Source organism: Chelonia mydas, chromosome 1, assembly GCF_015237465.2.
Source record: "Chelonia mydas isolate rCheMyd1 chromosome 1, rCheMyd1.pri.v2, whole genome shotgun sequence".
Taxonomy (NCBI): Eukaryota; Metazoa; Chordata; order Testudines; family Cheloniidae; genus Chelonia; species Chelonia mydas.
Genome location: NC_057849.1, coordinates 340,053,437 through 340,075,712, shown reverse-complemented (window position 1 = coordinate 340,075,712; position 22,276 = coordinate 340,053,437). Strand labels below are relative to the sequence as shown.

Below are 22,276 nucleotides of genomic sequence, written 5' to 3'. Positions count from 1 at the left end.
CACTCTAGGAGAGATGGCGGCTTGGTTACCAAGCTCCCATCTCTCCTTCAGCAGCAGGGAGCTGGGTCTGTGCGATCCCCCTGAGGTCTGGCCAGGTTACCAAGCTGTGTCCAAAATTCAGGTTAAAATTGGTAAAAACTGAGTAATAGCTTTTGTAAAACCTGGGAAATTTTCAGTAAAAAACAAAAACGAAGGGCCTTATATATAGACTATTTGAGAAATAGTGTGGGGTGATGTAATTAAACATGGTATCAAAGTGGATGCACACAGGGAAATAGAGTTAGGAGGAGAGGACAGTTTCAGGACACCCTGTGCTAGGGTTGCCAACTTTCTAATCGCAGAAACCCAAACATCCTTGCCCTGCCCCTGCACCCCCTTTCTCTGAGACCCCGCCTCTGCTCACTCCATCCCCCCTCCCTCCGTCGCTTGCCCTCCCCCACCCTCGCTCATTTTCACCGGGCTGGGGCAGGGGGTTGGGGTGCGGGAGGGGGGTGAGGGCTCAGGCTGGGGGTGTGGGCTCCAGGGTGGGGCCAGAAATGAGGGGCTCAGGGCACAGGAGGGGGCTTGGGCTGCAGACTTTGGGAAGGAGTTTGGGTGCAGGAGGGGGTTGCGAGCTGGGACAGGGGGTTGGGGTGCAGGAAGGGATGAGGGGTGCAGGCTCTGGGCAGCGTTTCCCTCAGATGGCTGCCGGGAAGCAGCCGGCATGCCCCTCCGGTTCTGTGCACTGCCTCTGCCTGCGGGCACCGCCTCCGCAACTCCCATTGGCTGCAGTTCCCGGCCAATGGGAGCTGCGGAGCCGGCGCTCGGGCCGGGGGGCAGCGCACGGAGCCCCCGTGGCCGCCTCTGAGCCGGAGGGACATGCTAGCCCCGCTGCGTCCGTGCTGCCAACCGGACTTTTAAGAGCCCAGCCACCGGGCCCATTTCGACCGAGTGTTCCCATCGAAAACCAGGCACCTGGCAACCTGACCTCTGTGCCCCTCCATCGACTCAGGAGAACTACATTTCCCAGACGCCAAGAAAGGGATAGCTCCCAGCATGCAACGGGAGACTGGCTCGCTCAATGGAGACGCTGGCGGACTACTCTACCCAGCCTGCACTGCGTCCCTCTCGGCCTTTTCGCCGGGCACTCGTGGCGCTGTGCATTCCGGGACTTGTAGGGTCCGCCCGCTGGAAGTTTTCCGTAAAAAAAGTTTCCGGACCCTTTGCCTTTCCCGGGCGATTTCCATGGTTACCGCGTAGTAGCCAATGGGAAGGGGGCTTCTATCGGTGAGAGGCGGGGCTTGTCCGGCGGCCGGCCAATGGTGGGTGGTGTTGTGGCGGGGTGAGCTGGCGGAGGGGAGCGCGAGTCTCCTTGGTGCTGTCCCCGGCTGTGGCCTAGCAGCCTGGAGCCGCGATGGGCGGCGGCGGGAGCAGCGCCCGGCGCGTCACCTTCGAGGCGGATGAGAACGAGAATATCACGGTGGTGAAGGGCGTGCGGGTGAGAGCGGGGCCGGGGACCCGGGGGACGCTCCCCCAGCCACTGCAGGGGCCCCGACCATCGGCCCCCACCCCCGGCAGCTGTCTCCTCCCTCCACCGTTCCCCTTCGGCGTCAGGCCGGGGACCCGCTCAGCTTCCTCCCACCCCCACGGCCCCTGAGACCCTCCCTTTGCCGCCTCCTGTCCCGCTCTTCCTGCGCCTGTCTCTCTGCCCCCCCCCCGCCCATCTCCCCAGGACCCCTGTCCTCTCTGCGGCCCCACTCCCCGTCTTCTCCTCCCCTCCTGCAGCCGCTTCTCGCCTGGCCCTGTCGCACTCCTGCCGCCCCCCCCCCCGTTTCTGAGCCCCTGGCCCAGCCACCGAGACCCCTCCTGTCCTCCCGACCCTCCACCTCGGAATTTGCGGGGGGCCCCTCATCGTGGAGGCCGGGTGCGTTGTCGGAGGCTTAGGAAGAGCGCGGCAGTGAAGCGTTCCCGTGAATAGGCCGCTGTGATCTCGTCGTCGTCAGGATTCATTAGGAAAACTCACAGGAGGACGCGAAGAGGAGGGAGGCTGAGCTGGAAGAGCCTGCGCCCACTCCTTGACTTCCTCTTGTTTTCCTCTCACCCTTTCCCCATGTCCTATCTATTTCTCTCGCTCTCTTTTCATTCTGTCACTAGTCAACACACACGCACAGGTTTTTCTGTGACACTGTTATGGTTTGAAATGCCTTGTTCCCTGCATGAGACGATTAAAGTTTTACCAGACAAGGCACTGTAGGGTTCTTGTTGTGTGGTTGCCCTTTTCTGACATTCACTTGGGAGAATGCTCCAGAACAGACAGGGATACCTGGTGGTGTACATGGGCATTGCCCCTCCCCTGGTTATCTGGTAGTCTCAGACGCTGCAGTTCAATGTACAGAAAAGCCTTGTATTTCTTCTTCACCCAAAACTCATGGTATTTTAAATACCTCAGTGTGGTTTAAAGTTGTTACTGTCAGTGTGACTGCACTGATGTAGGGGAATGGATAGAACATTTGGCAGAGTAAACTTGGTTTTAAAGTATTAGGAATTAACCAGTGTGGGTTCAGATGTGGTAATAGGGAGGACATGGACAAATGCAGTTCATATTGTATTTATCTATCAATCAAGCAGTTTTAGAATCTTCTTGTTACTTGCTATGTCTGTTATGCCCCAATATTGCAAATGCTTAGCATTACTCTAATGAATATGTTATGCGTATAAGAATCACACGGGATCTTTTTCAGGGAAAAATGCAATATGCTGCATTTATTGAGAATACAGCAGTTAGCACAGGGGTGGGAAAATTTTTGGCCCGAGGGCCACATCGGGTTTTGGAAATTGTGTGGAGGGCTGGTTAGGGGAGGCTGTGCCAGGCTGTGCCCCTGCCCCCTATTTGCCTCCCCGGTTGCTTCTCGTCCCCTGATGGCCCTCCCCCCCCACCCGCCAGACCCCTGCCCCATCCACCCCTGCTCCCTGTCCCCTGACTGCCCCCGGAACCCCTGCCCCTGACTTCCCTCTACCGCCCCATCCAACTCCTCCTCCTTCCTGACTAGCCCCCTGGGACTTCTGCCCTTATTCAAGCCCCCCCGCCCCCCTTCACCGCCCTCTGGCTGCCCCATCCCCCTCCACACTCCTAACCACCACCAGAACTCCCCTGCCCTCTATCTAACCCGCCCTACTCCCTGACCCTTTACCGCACAGCACAGAGCACCGGTGGCTGGCAGCGCTACAGCTGCACCGCCCAGAGCGTCGCGCCAGTGTAGTAAAGTAAATTGTTCTCCATAACGGCTACCAGTAGCACATTCCTACGCGGAGCAGTTTAATACACTACACCGGCAGTATGGCGTGCTGAGGCTGTCGGGGGAGGGTCTAGGGGCGAGCCTCCCAGGGAAGGAGGGTCCCGCGATCCGTAGTTTGCCCACCTCTGAGTTAGCCAGTTGATGTTTATAGTTACCAGTCCAGAGTCTGGACCAGTCTAGTTGCCAGCCAGATCGGTCGCACAGGGGAGCTGGGCTCTGTCGGTCGCGATCCGATGTTCCTGGAGTTGTGGCAAGATGAACCCAAAGTGCCATGGCCAGCTACCCTGTTCTTATAGTTTTTTTTTCTCTGTTGAAGTCTATGGATCTTGCTGTGTCAGTTTGTGACTGGTTTCAGAGTAACAGCCGTGTTAGTCTGTATTCGCAAAAAGAAAAGGAGGACTTGTGGCACCTTAGAGACTAACCAATTTATTTGAGCATGAGCTCACGAAAGCTCATGCTCAAATAAATTGGTTAGTCTCTAAGGTGCCACAAGTACTCCTTTCCTTCAGTTTGTGACTGGTTACTCCTTAATTGGTGTTATCTTTTGATGTTAACATTCCAGAACACCTCTGAGAGGGTCATCCTGTCCTGGTTTCGATTTAATCAATTGTCTTGTCTCTAGAGGGGCCAGCCTCCACCTCAGGGTCCTCAATTTGCCCTTCCTTCATTATGGATGCACGTTGATGGTTCTCTGGTATAGTTAAGTTTCTTCACTCCTCCTCTCTTGACCATCTGACTTTAACAATGGCCTTCATACCTTATCTTTTCCTGATGCATGTACTCCTCATTCACAGAAACAGTCTTTTACAGAGACCTTCAAAGGTATACAGCGGTTTTTATGTTGAGCAAGAAAGGCATTGTAAATTAAACCTTACTAAATCTTGTAATCAAAACAGTTCACATTTTGGCCCCGACCTTCAGCATTCCTCTAATCTCCTTGAAATAGACGCAATACAAGGTCCTGTTTCTTACTTACTAAACCTTAAAACAAATAAATGTATATTTAACTAGAGTGCCTAATTACTATGGTTTCCTATATGTATTATAAGACATTATAACTTATCCTAAAACAAAAGGGTGACCATAATCAGTCATAAGGATTGTTATGGTCTGTCCCTGCCTTAACATTGGTACAGACAGTGGCAGTCTGTCAGACGCATTTTTAACAGTGCCCCAGAGGGTCATTCCTTTCTGGTATTCAAAAAGGGTAGCTGGCAGGATGATCAAATCATACATTAATTCTTATAGTACAAATATAAAATCCTGCTCCTACAAATATCCCCAGCTTCAGTGGTAATACTCACATGAATAAAATTTAAGCATATGATAGAAGGTCAGAACCATACCTGGGTTGAGGTTGACTAAGCCTTGCAAATAAGGAGGATGGAATAATTTTAAACCTTCAAGTGTATATTTGATCAAAGACTTAGCAGGGAGATTCAATTAAGAATTTATACCAATAAAATATTTTTAGACAAGGTTTTATTAGTTATGTAATTGGTTTTGTATTTTGATAAAGTTAAAACTAGATTTTAATTAGCCGGAACCTGTTTTTCACAGGAGAATCTGACCAAGAAGTAAATAATAAAGTTTTACTACTTTTTCCTAAAAAGGTGCATTGGGGGAACAAGATACAGCTGTAAATTGGAACATTATAAATATTTCATATTACCACCCATTTTACTAATATTACTGTCAAGTATTTCCCTGGGCTCAACTCATTACAGGCTTATTACAGACTATGCTTGAATCTGTGCATTCATTTCTTGTTCTCACGTCAATTCATATTAATTGGAACTATTAACAAATGTGGGAATTCTGTGCTTATGCTGATGTTAGAGTGGATTTAGCTGAAGATTACACTTGCTGTTGTTAATATTGGTATTGTGGTAGTGTCTAGAGACCCCAGTCAGGTCAAGGCTCCTTTTGGCCATGTCTTATGTATACACAAAATATGATCCTTGATTAGGATCCAAATAATTAAGAAAAGAGAAACTGATGGACAAAATTTAAACAATATGTCAACAGTACAGAACTTGTTACATTTCGTATGCTGCTTCCATTTTTTATTTTATTTCCCCAGACCAATTTACTCCCCACCCTGCTGCTTTCTGTTCATATTCTATAGCAAGCCCAAAATGCCCTCATTCCCCCTGCCCATTTTGAAAAGTACCTCCAGGCTTTGTCTGGAGAGGAAGAAAGAAAGGAGTAGGGGTGGAAGACCTATTGCTTTGCAAAGCTAATTCAAAATCTTTGATAAAATTTTAGATGTTTGGTTTTTATTCTGTTGTTTTGTTTGGGTTTTTTTTTTGGCGACCTGTTTTATCTTGCTGGGTTTTATGTTTTTTCCAGCTGTCTGAGAGTGTCATTGATCGTATGAAGGAGCCTTCTTCGTCCACTGCAAGGCCGCAGTTTCAGCGACGATCAGCATCTGGTGATCATGGCTTGCTTGGAAGTACTGCAGGTATGGCCATGCTTTCTGAGAATTTGGGGAGAAGTAGAGTATGATGAAGTTTTCAGATTACTGTGATAAACTTGTTACCATTTTGTAGAGATGACTCTGTAGGTTAATGTGCCTGCTGATCACTTTGTAAAAATGAGAGTTTTTAGAATATTGTAATTTTTAAGTTATCCTATTTGATACTCTTTCTTTGCCTGACATTGACAATAACCCCCTCTCTCCAAGCTAAGTGATAATGATGGACTTAGTTTTGCTTATTGTTCACTAAATGTTTTAAAATGCTTTATTAAACACTCACAAAACAGATAAGGAAAACAATCTAGTCAGAACACTTAAATTTGTCTTATTTTTTAAATAAGACTTAAATATATAAATAAATAAATAAATAAATAACACTTTAATTTGTCTCAAATTTGTCTTATTTTTTCTTTTCTGTGATTGGAGTGTTATGTATGTTCTTGCTATTGATGAATGTGTCTTCTCTAAAAATTCATTAAAAGGAAGCCAGGTATCTAATTGTATGGAATTTCCTAAAAGGAAAAACATCCCTGGTTAATTTTTTTCTAAATTATATTGAATATCTGTTCAGGGGAAGAAAATAAAATGTTAGTTTAGGAAGTAGCTCTCAGGTTCTGATGATGATTTTTTTTCCTACTTGTTTTGGGTTTTTTTGTTATCAAAATCAAGTATTAGCATTGTTTTATTAGAGATATACAGAATATGCCTTAAGATGGATACTTTATCTGTTGTCTTTGTCTTGATGAAAATAAGGATAATTGTAGCTCGTACTAAAGATTACCTGGATTGTTATTTATTTGTATTTTGCTAGTGCCCAGAAGCCCCAGTTAGGATCAAGGCACCGTTGTGCCAAACCCCATACAAATACATACTGAAAATGGCCTCTGTGCCAAAGACCTTGCAATCTGAATTAAGACAAGATGCAACAAATATGTGGAGGGGAGAGGACAAGAATAACAGTGATAGGAGCATACGATTATGTGACAATGAGCCCGTTTCAAGTAAAACTATTTTTTAAAAATATACCAGAAATATTAATATCAGTATTCCCTAATAGCCATTTGCTTAGTTGCTATCAGTTACCAGTTTATCACAGACATTGTGGTAGAAATGGGTCTTGAGGCAAACTTTCAATGAGGTGAATGTATCATCTTTCATCTACTGTATTTGAGTGTGTTACAAATATTAAGCATCACAACACACCTGGTAAGGAGCTATCCCCAGTTTACAGAATGGGAAACTTTGACATGGAGAGGCAAGGTGACATGCCTCGTATCGCACACCAATCAGCAGTAGAGAAAGGAGTGGAAACCAAATCTCCTCACTCCAGGGTGTAGTCCAGTTGACTTTTCCGTGGACTTCAGTGGGATTTGGAGTAGGGCTCTGGTGCTGTGCCTCAGCCCCACTACTGTCCAGTTTAGTTAAACGAATGTAGTTCTTGTGACGTTGTGTGCTATGTTACTGTTATAAAAAGGGCCACTCCAGAGGCTGCACTTTGTATCTTTTGACTGAAATCATACCCTTACCTTTGAGATAATCTCATTGTGATATATCCCACCACAGTGCTAAAATGCCCTGTAAAACAGTAATAATGTTCATTGCTGTTGCTCACTATTATCACTGTGGGCAGTTTTAGAAAATAAAATGAAAAAAGTGTTGAGAATGGGAGTTTCATGTTTAGGCAACTGTGAAAAAAGGGAAATTTGGAATGGGTAATCTGCACAGGACTGGCAGCCAGGGATTCCGGAGGTCTAATCTTAGTGTGCATAAACTGTACGCTTTATTTGTCTCCTCTCTGTATGGTAGGCTGGGGGAATCAATACAGTTCTTTTTATTGAACTCCAAAGGCTTCAAATTCAGTTTGACCCTTTGCAAGCTTAGGGAAACTCATACTATCTTTCTTATATATACTTTCAACTTTAAAAACAGCCACCATACATTTAGATGAAGTGACTATTTCTGCTAGAATGTACAGCAGGGGTTATAGCTTACTTTTGTTGTTAAAAAATGACTTGTATTTAAGAGGATTAAATAATGCTAGAGAGGTATGAGAGATGTGGTAATGTATACTTTTCCTTGAGTGTTTTCAGGAAAGAACTACAGACTTGAGTTCTTTTGATGCATTAATGCTGGTGGACCTGTTTATACTATAGCCAGACCTAATTTGTCCTCATCCGTGTTTGTCTGATAAGATGATAAGATAAAGCAGTGACTTGCAAGATTTTTCTTACATCCCTTGTTTGAAAGTCAATCTCTGTGTTGATTTAAGAACTTCACATCATATGGACTGCACCCTTTATCTTGGGATATCTTGTTTTAATTCTTTTCACAGTGGTCAAAAACTTTAAGTAGGAAAAATTGAGTAGAGTTTTCTGAAGCTGCAGGCTGAGGAGTAACAGGTTACATCACTTGCAAGAATATGTCTTGCTTGCCAATGATTGTTGACCTCAATTGGGAATTTTTTTTTTCCGTACAACTATAATGAAATCTGAAGTTCGAATACTATATCTTAAACCATAATAGGTTGCTTGAGTCATTTTCAGTCTTCTGAGCAACATTAAATGTATTGAAAATATTTAACAAGTGTGAAATCTTTTTACAGTATATTTATAATTCCTAGGGCAATATTGATGAAAAGTAATTTGATATCCCTATTTAAGTGCTTTTTCTGTGTGTGTATTATATCTGAAACTCAGTCATAATAGACAAAGAGAATGATTTAATTCATTTTAGCTTTACTGGATTACTCTAAAGTTAATACTCTATTTTGAAAAAACAACCCCAAAGCAACAATCCAGATTACAAGGGGGGGAAGAAAAGCTCTCATGCCTGACCAACGTTCCTTCCCTTGTGGGAACAGATTCTTCCTGAGTTTTGAAGGCTTTTTTTTCTCTTCTGTTTTTGTTCCTAATAATACTGGTTATTCATTATTCGTATTAAAGTAGCACCTAGAAGAATCAGTTAAGCATCAAGGCCCCTCTGTACAAACGAGTAATAAAACAGCCTCTATCCCCCCAGCTAACAAACTACCGTATATTCTCGATCATAAGCCGGTTCATTTATAATTCGACCCCCGCCCCTCCAAGATGGATAAGTAAAAATAGTAAAAACTGTATGACCCTTCCGTAAGCTGACCCTGTATTTCAGGGGTTGGCAAATGTTGACTCCTGGCCCGTCAGGGTAAGCCGCTAGCGGGTCGGGGCATTTTGCTTACCTGGAGCATTCGCAGGCACGGAGCCCCTCAGCTTCCCGTGGCCGCGGTTTGTCATTCCTAGCCAATGGGAGCTGTGGGGAACTGGTGCCACTTCTCGCAGCTCCCATTGGCTGGGAACGGCAAACTGCGGCCACAGGGAACTGAGGGGCTCCATGCCTGCAGATGCTCCAGGTAAACAAAATGACAATATATTAGATATTCAATTCAATGATTTCGTAGAGTTTAAAATAATCAAATTTTGGTGTAGACCCATTTATAAGCCGACCCTCGCTCTTTGATGCGTCATTTTTTTACCAAAAATATTCGGCTTATGACCGAGTATATACGGTAAGTCAGACTTAGAATGTTCAGCAAAAGGAGAAAAACATGACCAGGTCCTTTCATTTGGAAATGGTACCCTAAATTATGTGTTTTGCTGTGTGAGCAGGTGTACAGCTCTTTTGTTGTCCCTGTAGGAGCCCTCAAACACCTGAAACACCCCACCCCAGAGGTGTCTCTATAAATAAGCCCTGTCAAGATAGACAATGGTCTAGGGTTTCAAGGGTTAACTTACATTCAGAATTTGGAGGCAACTCATGGAGACACTCCTCATTCAGTTGCATCTAGTTAGCTCCCAAACTGTGGAATAGTTTTTGAGTACAGAAGTGACCATCATAATCATCTAGTCTGATATTCTGCATAATGCTAGCCAAAGAATCTTACTCTGGAATTTGTGCATCAAACCTATAACTTCTGTTTAAACTACAGCATGTCTTTAGGAAGACATCTAGTCTTCATTTAAACACTTCAGCACCTTCAAAGGAAGCGTCCTGTTACTGAGGATAGAAAGACTACTGGGTGGTGCTCGTCAGCAATTGGATCGGGGAGCTTCAGGGAAAATATAGGAGCTATTCTGTGTGGCTTGTACTTTGTTTAGTTTTGAGTTTACGATTTGTAAAACAGCATGGAAGAATGCAACTAGAATTTGCCAAGTTAGTGCCCATTTGGGTTAATCAAGAGCTCCTCTGCAAGTAAAGTCTCTCACCCTTTGCTAGTCTTGCACTCTGAAAATAATTGTTCCTTTTCATTTACCATGTGATGACCATTTTAAAGTAACAGAAAAGTTTGGTCTGTACATGAAAATAGAGTCTAACATGGCCACGCTTGGACGGTGTCACTTTTTATAAAAAGGATCCAGGCAAGGCCACTCTTAATCTTGGAAAAGGTACACTTTTAATAAAAGTTTTTGGTGGTTTGGTGACAGCAAACTTAATTTACACTCTCTTGAAAAGATTTGCTAAAGTGCATTGAATGGCTGGCTGATCAGATAGGGATTAGAAGTCATTACAGTCATCACATGCTAAAGATCACAAGGCAGTTTAGTTGAGTAGGGATTTGTCCTAGCATCCTTGACTAAAATAGTCACACCCCTGCTGTCTTGCAGCATGTTTATGGCAGTTGGTGCCACGTTCTTTCTCAGATTTGGCTCTGTTTTCAGTGGTGTGTAGTTTGAACCTTTCACCCAAAGCATTTCAGTATCAGCGTAAAATTTTATAATTAGATGGTGAAATGTCTTCTAACCCAATAGCCTGCTAAAGTTGTCAAATTCTTCATTTTGTCACTATAATTTTTAATCTGGCACTCATGTCCCTAGGTGCCAAAAGTATATGGAGGACAGTGGTATGCATAGGAAATGAGAGAGACCTCTTAATTTATGTGCTGCATATCTTAATTGAGTGGACTGTCACAAACCACCTTGGTGGGGTGTATATTTCAGTGCAAAACAGAATAAAAATTAGAAGCAAAAAGTCAAATTGTTTTTTGTTTTTGTTTTGTTTATGGTAATCAGAGATTGAATTTATTAGGTTTTTTCACCCAATCCCCTGAAAGTGTAATATAATGCCCTATTCTCCACAATAGAGGATATAGACCTATTAATTTGTGTTATTAAAACTGTTTTAGTGTGTATTTTAGTATAACCTGATAAATCTACTTGCAGATCAGTAAATAATTATTGGCTGTTCTTAAACTTTCTGCCATCTTGTTGATGCATTCTTTGGGGCAGATGGAAATGCACTGTTTAGTTTGGCTATTAGTAGGTGAACTATTGGGTTGCCTACACAGTTAGTGAACAGCAGGGCAGGATGTGAATCTACAGCGCACTAGCTCGCCACACAATAACTCGTTGTGTGGACACTCCTACTGTACACCAAAAGTTCAGTTGTGTGCTTTGACACGTTCTCAGCTATGGAACCGTTAGTGGATTTACAGTTAAATCCAAAGTTCTGTAGCTGGGAGGACAGATTGCTAAGGGACATAGCGAAAAACAATTCATGGCGGCATTCACAGAGTAGCTGCAGACGGTGGAGCACTGCTTTTGAGCCTAAGAAACAAGCACTGATTGGTGAGATAGCATTGTAATGTTGGGTTGGGATGATGAATGTTGTCTTTTTGCATCTGAAAATTCTATATCTGGATCTGTGTGCCAAGCTCACTCCAGCCTTTCCAGCTCAAGGACACTAGAATGAGAACTACATTGACAGTTAAGAAGCAAGTGGCAAATGCACTCTGGTAGCTTGCAGCATGGGATTGCTACTGGTCAGTGGGAAATAATTTTGGGGTTGGAAAATCTATAGTGGGAGCTGTTGTCATGCACCTTCCTTTCCTTTTCCTGTTGGGATGCCTGGTGTCTCTTATTTTTTTCCTGTCTTCTCTGTTCCTCTGCGTGCCATCTGCCGTGTTGGCCCACTAAGCCCTGAGTTTCTGATCTGATGCAACACTGCTTGCAGGATCTCGCTAAACATATCCTTCTTAGCCATCTCCTTTGTCCTCCTCCTCAAGGTCAGGCATTCTGCTGGTATGGAAAGGGCCCTCCTCAAGGCTGCAATGGCAGTAGCTACAGATAAAACAGACAGATGTATTGTTGGATTTACAGCTGTAATGGGCAGTGAAAGATGAATTTAAAAACTCCCTTCCCTTATTCCAATTTTTTTAAAGATATGTTTATTGACACTTCAGCTTTGGAGTACCTCTGCACAGCACTTCTCTTAAGTCCCGGCCATGATGGATATGGGCCAGAAGGGCATGGGGGAGGGAAGGAGGAGGTCATTAAGATTTTAGATTGCATGAAATAATAACACTTCGGGCCCTATTTCCATGGGTTCAAGTACAGGGCAATGGCACTGAATACTGGTACTGTTTTCCACAGGTGGTGGTGATTTTAGCTGATATCTCACTGAGGGTAACAAAGGCACAGCTGCCACAGGCGTCCCAAAACTGCCTGGACCCATGTGCCGCTAGCCTGTTAACTGTAATGGTTCCAGCCAAACTCAGTGCAGAGTGGCATGGGAAGGTGTCCTACCACGGAGGAAAAATAAGGCATACATCCTTTGGAAGAGTATTGCAAAGTATCTACATAAAAATTTTATTGAGATCTCTCAGGATTCCAGGGCCCTTACTATAATACAAGGGACATTACTGTGTACATAAACAAACTGCTCCACATGCGTTCCTTCCCTACCTTACAGGAGAATGCTTGTTGTACTGCTATATCTTCTTTTATGAGTAAAACAGTGAAAAGTTGATACCTGTGTCTTAACTTAGGGATGGGCTGGGTGTTATCTTTACAGTTAAACTTTGTAAGGGAAAATACATGCACACACTTACCGAGGTTCCTTTCCCTTCATGAGGCTCGTCTGTGCTTGGCTGGTGGGACTGGCAAGAGTTTGGCAGAGTTTCAAGCTGGTCCTGGCTCGCAGCATAGCTGGATCTCTTCCCCACCCAGGGTAGAAAAAACTGTTTTGAAATTCACAGCGATTCTGCTGTTCGGAGAGCTGGGTTTCTTGTTAACTGGCATAGTCTTGAAATTATCAAGATCAGAGCAGGTAGGCATAGTGGAAGAGTGCAACGTGAACATTCTCAAGCAGTGAGTTGGAAAGTTTGTGTCTAATTATCATTTTACCGGTTTTATGGCTCACATCTTGGAAAACCAATGGATATTTTTGAGACTCAAGACAAAACTAAAAGGAGGAAAAAATAGATAGGAGAAACTTGGTTTGTTCCTGTTTACCACAGCAGTGTGTTTAACATTTATTTGATTAAAGTAGGTCTAGTAGTTCTGCTTTTAGTGGTCAGTTCTGTCTGTCTCTCTGGTAACTTTTTGTGCACAGGCAGTGTTTTCTCCTTTAATAGGCATTCATTTAGAAGTACCATTTTTGTTTCTATATGTACTGTAAAACAGGCCATTCCAAATGTACAGCATATTATGTGCTTCCCTGGTCTCAGGTGGATTTGCCAAAATTAAATTTCATGCTAACCTACCCCAAGCTCTAAGCGCTCTATTAGGTTTTACTGAATGCAGATATTTGCTGTAAGTCTTTTTTTCCCCAGTAATTTAGCAATGCAGATATAGCAAAAATGTTTTTACAGCAATTATGAAGAAACTATATGCAACACGTTATCTGGTTGCTTAGAAACTGTACAGGTTAGGAAGAGCAGATCTGTTTTTTGTTACACAGTATGATGGGCTATACAAACACAGCACTGGTAAAGAAGGGGTTAAGCAGCTGCTTTGGGCCCAGGCAGCCCCACTCTGCCACACCTGCAAAGCAAGCATGGCTTGGAGGAGGATCTCAAAGGGGGACCAGCCCAGCTTAGGAGGGCAGAATACAGTGGAGGTGAACTGACTTGCACTCTGAACTCCTGAGAACGAGCTCTTGAGATGTGCTGGACTCCAAGGGAAGGGAGATGTGAGTATCAGAAGGTCTGAGACTTTATCTTTGATTCCAGCTGCCTTGCCCATTGGGAAACAGAGATCTGGTATGAAGTGATCCGTGGAGGCAGCAGTAGAGCATTTGGTGGTACAGGACTTAGCTGCTTACCGTGCTCCCTGGATCAGAATCCAGTGGAGAGGGTGGGCTTGGATTCCCTTACCAACATCTAGGGAGTGCCAAAAACAGAAGCAGACCCCTGATACGGGGAGAAAAACCCTAAGGACAGAAGAGTCAAGATCCCAAGACCTCAAACTAGAGGGGCAGAACCAAAGCCCCCTTGCATAACCCAGAGGACTCCCCAATTGCTGGACTCTATGTACCTTGAAAACAGCATACAGAAAACGTGATCTGGCCAGAGTGCTGAGTTACAGAAAGGACAGACCACTTCAGGTCCAGAGTTGCTGCCAACAGGGAAGTGCCAGGAAAAAGATAACCTGCCATGGCCTTGCTGACTATTGGGTGGCACCTGCAGTTAGTGATCCTCTTCATAAACTATATGGATTTTGTGCTCAAAAAACATCCTCCCCCTGGCAATAACTAACTAATGGGAAACCAAAAATAAAAAGCTGCTGGCACCTGGCTTATGTTTCGGCTGTTTAGGTTCTCAGAGCTGTGGTGTTTTAGGTGTTCTCAACTAAAAGTGTGGAATGATATTTTTAAGCTAGAGAAGAAGAGGTATTTCCAGTCATGCATGATTTAGATCATAGAACATTCTGCCAGACAAAATAGTAGTATGTAGCGATGGGTTTAAGAACAGAATGGTATGTGTTATGGGCATGGCTTATTGTACTGTTGTGACGAGGTGCACTCGTCTCTCTTGAACGCTTCCTGTTGGCTGGGTGCAATCCTGCACTTTTTCTTCTTCCTGGCGCCTCCTGTCGGCTTTTGCCCTTGTTAGGTGGGTCTTCAGTGGCTAAGCCCTCTGGCTAAGTCTCTCAGTTAATATGCATGAACAAACCCCTTCTGGGGTAACAAAATCCAAAAAGTGGTTGGCCCTCTCTGGGGTCTTCAGCCCCATCTCTGGGCCTGTTTAAATTCTAGCCCCTTTCTTGGGCTTTTAGTACCGAGTCTTATCACCTTCTTGGGCCTTAGGCCATTTCCTCAGCAGCCAGCGGGGGAACCCAAGACTGCCCACTGCTCTGGGTCCCACCCCAGGGACCCTATAAACAGCAGCCATGTGCTGCTTCCCTTTAATAGTTGCTGCTGTGTTCCTTGGGCTGCTTCTCACTCAGTCCCATCACCTTCTTGGGCTCTCTGTTTGAGCAGGGTCTCTCTCAGGTCACCTTGCTTGGAGAGTTTCTCAGCCTCTGTCTTGATTCCTCAGGATCTTCTCTCAGGCCTCTTTGCTTGGAGAGCTTGTAACAGTCTCTGCCCCCTTTTAGTTAGGGTTCTCTCTCCTAGGCCTTTCTGCCTGGAGAGCTTCACAGTCTGGTCCCTACTTGACCAGGGTCTCTCTCAAGCCTCTTTACCTGTGCAGTTTCACAGCTTTCTGATCCCAGCCATCCACTGACCTGTTCAGGCCCTCCAGCTCCTTTTGACTGAGCCTGCTACACTCTCATTGGCTACTTCCCTGCAGCCTTTCTAGGCAGGCCTGGATGACCCACTTTCAATGCTTCTTTCCTGGGGCAGGGTGTGGTAGGACTGCGAGGCGTCTCAAAGGGACTGGTACACCCCGTCACAGATGCCTATTATTAAGGTTGTCCACCACTTCCCACTACAATTCTCCATGCTGGGTATGTGTGTTAAGTGGTGTGTTTTTTATACAAAATGGTTCAGCTGTTTCAGAGCACGAGGCTAGGGGAAAATATGTTTTGTCCATGTAAAAAAAAAATTTTGGTGGGACTTGTATTTAAAAAATCTTGAGCACCCTTGTTCTTTAGAGCAGGGACTCGAAATGTGGTGGTGGGGGCAGGGAAGGTGGCTTTTATGTTGAGGATGTGCCTTTTGCTGTCCTCGTGAATATCTGTCCAAATTTGACCAAGTTGTAACCCTTGTAACCCTTTGAAATATCCCTTAGTAGAGATCTGCTAAACCTTCACAGTTAGAATCTTTAGGAAATGTATACTGGGCATGCTCAACCCTGGGGGTGAGCACGTGTTTCTGTGCAGTCTCAACTCTGAGTGACTGGGGCCCATGCTGGATCTGAGTACCAGAACTGAAAGCAGGTAGCCTGCCTCTGTGTTCTTAGTGATCCTTTTACTATGGCAGGGCAGCATAGGGGAGTAAGCTTCCTGATTTGAATGCAGAGGGGAGAGGACCTGGGCTGGGAGATAGATGGGAGCAAGGAACCCGGGGGTGAGAACTGAGACTGGAAGCTGGTGGGGAGAGATAGACTGGAACATGGTGCGTGTAGGGGTGCTTGGGAGCCTGAGACAGGATTTGGAGCAGACTGGGACTGTCTGGGAATGCAACTGGGAACCAGTGTGGTGTGGGGAGATCTGATGAGGAGCCTGGCTGTGAGGGGGAAACTTGGAACTGGTTGGGCAGTGAGAGAGACCTGGACAAGGAGCTGGGGAGGGCGTAGGGGAGACAGAGATTGGATGGGGAGCCTTTTTTAACAGTTTGAGGTGGTAAGGTGGCAGGCAGCCATTGCACGGGGCTCAACAAATGAAATCTGGGTGGGCTAAGAATGTGATGTTATGTGTAATGCTAGTATTACAGGCGAGGCTTCTCCTTTTTGGTAATTAGTCTTAGGAGGGTAAAGGAATATGCCATTTAGAATAAAAGTCCTGGGAGTTGTCTGGTGTGTGGGGGTGTGTGTGTGTGAGATCACGTGCTGTCTCTCTTTAAAAAAAAAACAAAAAAAAAAACAAAAAAAAAAAAACACAATAACTGCCTTTTTAAAGTGGGTTTCATTAGCTTTGACTTAAGCAGCATCAAAAATTCTTAGCATGTCAAAACTACTGAATCCTTTGTTTAATTAGAGATTGTACTATATGGTATCAAGAACATGCTTATCTGAGTTACATGTAATTGACATGGCCTGTCACCGAAATTAAAATGAACTGGAGTGTGCTAGGAGAGTTTAGTACGTGTAACTCAATTCACTTTTGATTTTAAACCAAGTCTTTATTCTTCAGTCAGGTGAAGCGGGAAAACCTTTTGAATTTTGCAGGTTCTCATTTTTTTCACAATATTAGAGGAAAAAGTACATTTTATATGGCAGATTCTTAAGGACATACCTATACAGAGCCCCATTCATCCTGCTAAAGTATTGATGCCTCCTGGCTGTAACAGGAGGTGCTTGTTTTCTATCAGTGATGACTTATGTGCAGCTTAAAAGATCTTTAATGTAATATTAAAGAACATTTTAGAGCTATGGATCTGCTGTTTGTCATATCAGCATGAAAAGAAAGGGTTTGTTTTATTATCTTCCACCTGCAGGTGCAGGCTGGAGCCAAGTGTTCCTAAAGCTCTTCATCAGCTGTCAGATTAGACAGGTTAAGTGTACTGTATAGTCTTCTTCCACAAAAGCTCTCTAAGAGCTGTTTATTAGTTAAACAGGAGGCAACCACTTACTGCTTATTGTCCCCTTGGAGCTAGGAAAAAATATATCTACTAATACTGTAAATTGATCTTATTTCCTGAAAGTGGCTTGCATGTATTTAAGATCTTTGACTTTTTGTTCAGAAATGTCACTAAAACTTGGAAACACCTTCAGAAGTTAAAAATTGCATACCTCTCAGAATAACTTAATCTATTGTTACAGCACTTTTAAGTGTTACTTGTAATGGAAAGATTAGAGGGGGGAAATAATTCTCCTTTTTTTCCAGTTTAGCCTTATGGAATTGACAGTATTTTGTGTAGAGTCACTTCTACCGCTTCTCCTTTTTCAGTCACTGAATCACTTTCCACTGTTCAGTAGAAATGTCATTCAGCAATAGGGGGAGAGGGAGAGACTGTGTGTGTGGGATTCCAAAAAGTTGGAAAATTATAATAAAACTGCAAATATTGGCAAGGGAGTGAGCCCAAGGGATAGGGATGTCTCAACTTTGAAGACATTTTAAAAAATTCTACGTTGCATTTGACAGTGTCCCTTTAAAAAGCCAAGTTAAAAATGACTATTGGGAGAGGAGGAGGATGTTCTGTGTCCTTGCTGGAGTTTTGAGTCTCCTCTTCTTTGCAACCTCCTGCTTCAGTTAAGTGTTTTGTTGTTGCCAACTAACACTCTGGTTGAAGAGCTTCCTTTCAGTGCTGTGTCAGACTTCTGGAGTGGTCCCTGAATGTGGAGCCAGTGACTTCTGATCTGTATTCTCCTAATTTAGGAGTGGAGTATGCTCTTTTCACTACATTCCAGGGCAGTGGTTTGGAGAACAACAGATTGGAATTGAACTCATATTTAGTATGGCAGTGTAGATCACTACATTGTTATTTCTGCCTGTTCTTTGTCCTTGGGATTATCATTTGACCATTTGTCCCTTCTGGTTTTATAATCCATGAAATTTGCTGGACCTTGTATTGTAGCCCTGTGTCCCCCTGCTAGGATTGAGAAATACTGCCTTTGTGAGGCTCTTTCATGCAGGGTAAATGTGCTACTTTCTGGCAGTACTAGATCTAGCTTGTTACTAAAACGAGACTAGCTCTGCTCTCTGCAGCAGTAAGATTACCTGCTGCATCCCTTTATAGTGGCATGTTTTTCTTATTTTGTAATGTTATAAGCATGCAGGTCGCTTATCAGCAGTAGAGTTCTTGCGAATACTATTTCCCTTTAAAGGGCATCATAGTCATTTTAAAGTTTATTTTTAAAATCTTATTACCTGTTACTATAGATATATGTAAAATTTTTACAGATTTAATAATCTATTTAACATCTAATTTATTTTTCACCATTAAAATAATTTTTATTTCATTTGGCTGAATTCTGAAAATACAGGTAAAGTTAATGTTGTTTGTAGTCAGGTTCAGTTTCTGATTAGCAGGCACAAACACAATGCTATGATTTGTGTTTCAAACACTTTAGGTGGTACTTAAATACAAAAGTGTTTTCACTGAAATTAAGACAACATTTGTATTCATATTGTTTTTGTGATTTCCTTCCACTTCTCTCCCTTTCCTCTAAAAAACCTATTATTTGTGCCTAACCTACAGGCACATGTGTCCATGGCATCTAGAATACTTAAGTGATAAGCACATTCGAAATATCTAATGCCGACATTTCAACCAGACTTAGTCTTCCGTTACTGGTATTACATAAAGTAAACATTTGGTCACTTTTTTTGTGTAAACTTTTTTTTTTTTTAGATTATCTTCTGTATAATAAGTGTAGGCTGTTTCAGTATATGTTGCTGCTGCTATACTTAAGACACAGAATAGAAAGACAAGGTTTTGAGGTAATATCTTTTATTGGACCAAATTCTGTTGAGACAAGCTTTTGAGCCACACGGACCTACACAGACCTGAAGAAAGACCTCTGTGTACTTCAAAAGGTGTCTCTTTCCTCAACAGAAGTTGTCCCAATAACAAATATTTTATCTCACCCACCTTGTCTGTGTAATATCCTGGGACCAACATGGCTACAACCCCTTTGCAAGATACAAAATACAGTCCCTGCTATTTAAATAGAACATCAAAAAATCCATGTTTGTATGCCAAGAATTTTCATCCCTGAACTGGACTGTAAAGCTTGGACACACAAGTGACCTGTCAGTTACATATATATTTTAATGGTTCACATCTCTCAATTTCTATTTGGGTTTCAATTATTTCTGTTAATCGAATGGAGTTACAAATGAAGGGAAGATGGCGTGTTGCAATTTGCATCCAAGGTGAGTAAACTACATGTGAGAGTATGCTTCATACTGCTGTAAAGAAAACAATTCTGTACAAATCTTTTCCTATAAAGCTGAATAAATAAAATAGGGATTAGACTTGAGAGAACCAGAATATCTGTTAGAAAGATCTCTGCCATTTGTCATCACAAGTCTTTATTAAAAGTTATGTATAAAGTGACTGTTTTGATGACTGCTGCTGAGTTTCAATTCCCACGTATAGGTATTCAAAATTTTATATTGTTTGATACAGAGACTGCTGCACTAGATCAGTTTTTCCATTGAAGCAGACCCCTGATACTCTCACACCTTTTTATACAAAATGAAATAGAATAGACACAATAACCATTTATTGTTGGCGACATGTTAGTCCATGAAAACCTGGAGGTAAGGTTGTCAGACTACTTTAAATGGAGAAAGCAGAATTTTTCATATCTTTATTACTATTGTATATAATTCCAATCATCAAGCAAAGATCTTTTTGTATAAATTATGCTTACAGCTTTGAAAGATGTAGTGATGAAAGTAATACACTAATCTGTTTGTGAAACACTTCCAACAGCCTTTACTGATGAGGAATAAAAACTAGGTCTTTATGTCCTGTTTACTGCTTAAAAAAAGCATTTTTTTTAATAGTGTGATTTCCGAGAATAGAGAGATTCTTTCAGCATTTGGAGCTGTGAATAAATATCATGCTGGAAAAAATTGTAAGCAGTAGTAGAAAAGGCTAAATGTCACCATGTTGTTAAAGATTGATATTTGCTATATGATGCAGCAAATGTTATCTCTATCTTTCCATTCTGTTTATTTACCTTGCCCTCACCCTGATAAAACATTCAAATTGATGCCATTTGGGATCTTTCAATGTCTGCTCTTGGTAGAATGCATGGTAAGTGACTTTAAGATCCCTTGTGTTATCAATATAAAATTTTCAATGGAAGAGAGAAATCAGATTTGTTTTGAAAACTTAAATTGAGATTCCTATTGTTTTTCCATTAAGTGGGTGATTATAATTGTTTTAATAGAATCATAGAATATCAGAGTTGTAAGGGACCTCAGGAGGTAATCCAGTCCCCGTGCTCAAAGCAGGACCAATCCCCAAATAAATCATCCCAGACAGGGCTTTGACAAGCCTGACTTTAAAAACCTCAAAGGAAAGAGATTCCACCACCTCCCTAGGTAACCCATTCCAGTGGTGAAAAAGTTTTTCCTAATATCCAACCTAGACCTCCCCCACTGCAACTTGAGACCATTACTCCTTGTTCTGTCATCTGCTACCACTGAGAACAGTCTAGATCCATCCTCTTTGGAACCCCCTTTCAGGTAGTTGAAAGCAGCTATCAAATCCCCCGTCATTCTTCTCTTCTGCAGACTAAACAATCCCAGTTCCCTCAGCTTCTCCTCATAAGTTATGTGTTCCAGTCCCCTAATCATTTTTGTTGCCCTCTGTTGGACGCTTTCCAATTTTTCCACATCCTTCTTGTAGGGGCCCAAAACTGGACACAGTACTCCAGATGAGGCCTCACCAATGTCGAATAGAGGGGAACGATCACGTCCCTCGATCTGCTGGCAGTGCCCCTACTTATACATCCCAAAATGCCATTGGCCTTCTTGACAACAAGGGCACACTGTTGACTCATATCCAGCTTCTCGTCCACTGTAACCCCTATGTCCTTTTCTGCAGAACTGCTGCCTAGCCATTTGGTCCCTAGTCTGTAGCGGTGCATGGGATTCTTCCGTCCTAAGTGCAGGATTCTGCACTTGTCCTTGTTGAACCTCATCAGATTTCTTTTGGCCCAATCCTCCAATTTGTCTAGGTCCCTCTGTATCCTATCCCTACCCTCCAGCGTATCTACCTCTCCTACCAGTTTAGTGTCATCTGCAAATTTGCTGAGGGTTCAGTCCACGCCATCGTCCAGACCATTAATGAAGATATTGAACAAAACCGGCCCCAGGACCGACCCGTGGGGCACTCCACTTGATACCGGCTGCCAACTAGACATGGAGACATTGATTACTACCTGTTGAGCCCGACGATCTAGCCAGCTTTCTATCCACTTTATAGTCCATTCATCTAGCCCATACTACTTTAACTTGCTGGCGAGAATACTGTGGGAGACCATGTCAAAAGCTTTGCTAAAGTCAAGGAACAACACATCCACTGCTTTCCCCTCGTCCACAGAACCAGTTATCTCGTCATAGAAGGCAATTGGGTTAGTCGAGCATGACTTGCCCTTGGTGAATCCATGCTGACTGTTCCTGATCACTTTCCTCTCCTCTAAGTGCTTCAGAATTGATTCCTTGAGGACTTACTCCATGATTTTTCCAGGGACTGAGGTGAGGCTGAGTGGCTGGTCTGTAGTTCCCCGAATCCTCCTCCTTCCCTTTTTTAAAGATGGGCACTACATTAGCCTTTTTCCAGTCGTCTGGGACCTCCCCTGATCGCCATGAGTTTTCAAAGATAATGGCCAAAGGCTCTGCAATCACATCCGCCAACTCCTTTAGGACTCTCGGATGCAGTGCATCCAGCCCCATGGACTTGTGCTCGTCCAACTTTTCTAAATAGTCCTGAACCACTTCTTTCTCCACAGAGAGCTGGTCGTCACCTCCCCATGCTGTGCTGCCCAGTGCAGTAGTCTGGGAACTGACCTTGTTCGTGAAGACAGAGGCAAAAAAAGCATTGAGTACATTAGCTTTTTCCACGTCCTCTGTCACTAGGTTGCCTCCCTCATTCAGTAAGGGGCCCACACTTTCCTTGACTTTCTTCTTGTTGCTAACATACCTGAAGA

At 43.4% G+C, this 22,276-nt stretch overlaps 1 protein-coding gene across 6 annotated transcripts in view; it reads left to right on the top strand.

Moving 5' to 3' along the window:
- Positions 1-1,118: 1,118 nt before the first annotated feature.
- CHCHD3 (coiled-coil-helix-coiled-coil-helix domain containing 3) overlaps positions 1,119-22,276 on the top strand; it is a 246,413-nt gene continuing 225,255 nt past the window's right edge. For 2 of the 6 annotated variants that reach the window (XM_037889372.2, XM_037889371.2), the window contains exons 1-2: positions 1,303-1,477; positions 5,628-5,739. In XM_037889372.2, coding sequence (XP_037745300.1) covers positions 1,394-1,477; positions 5,628-5,739 — 196 coding nt within the window. In that variant the 5' untranslated portion in view covers positions 1,303-1,393. Of the gene's footprint in view, positions 1,478-5,627; positions 5,740-22,276 lie in introns of all 6 variants that reach the window. The other 4 variants (XM_037889374.2, XM_037889373.2, XM_043520868.1 and 1 more) reach the window with 4 other exon arrangements.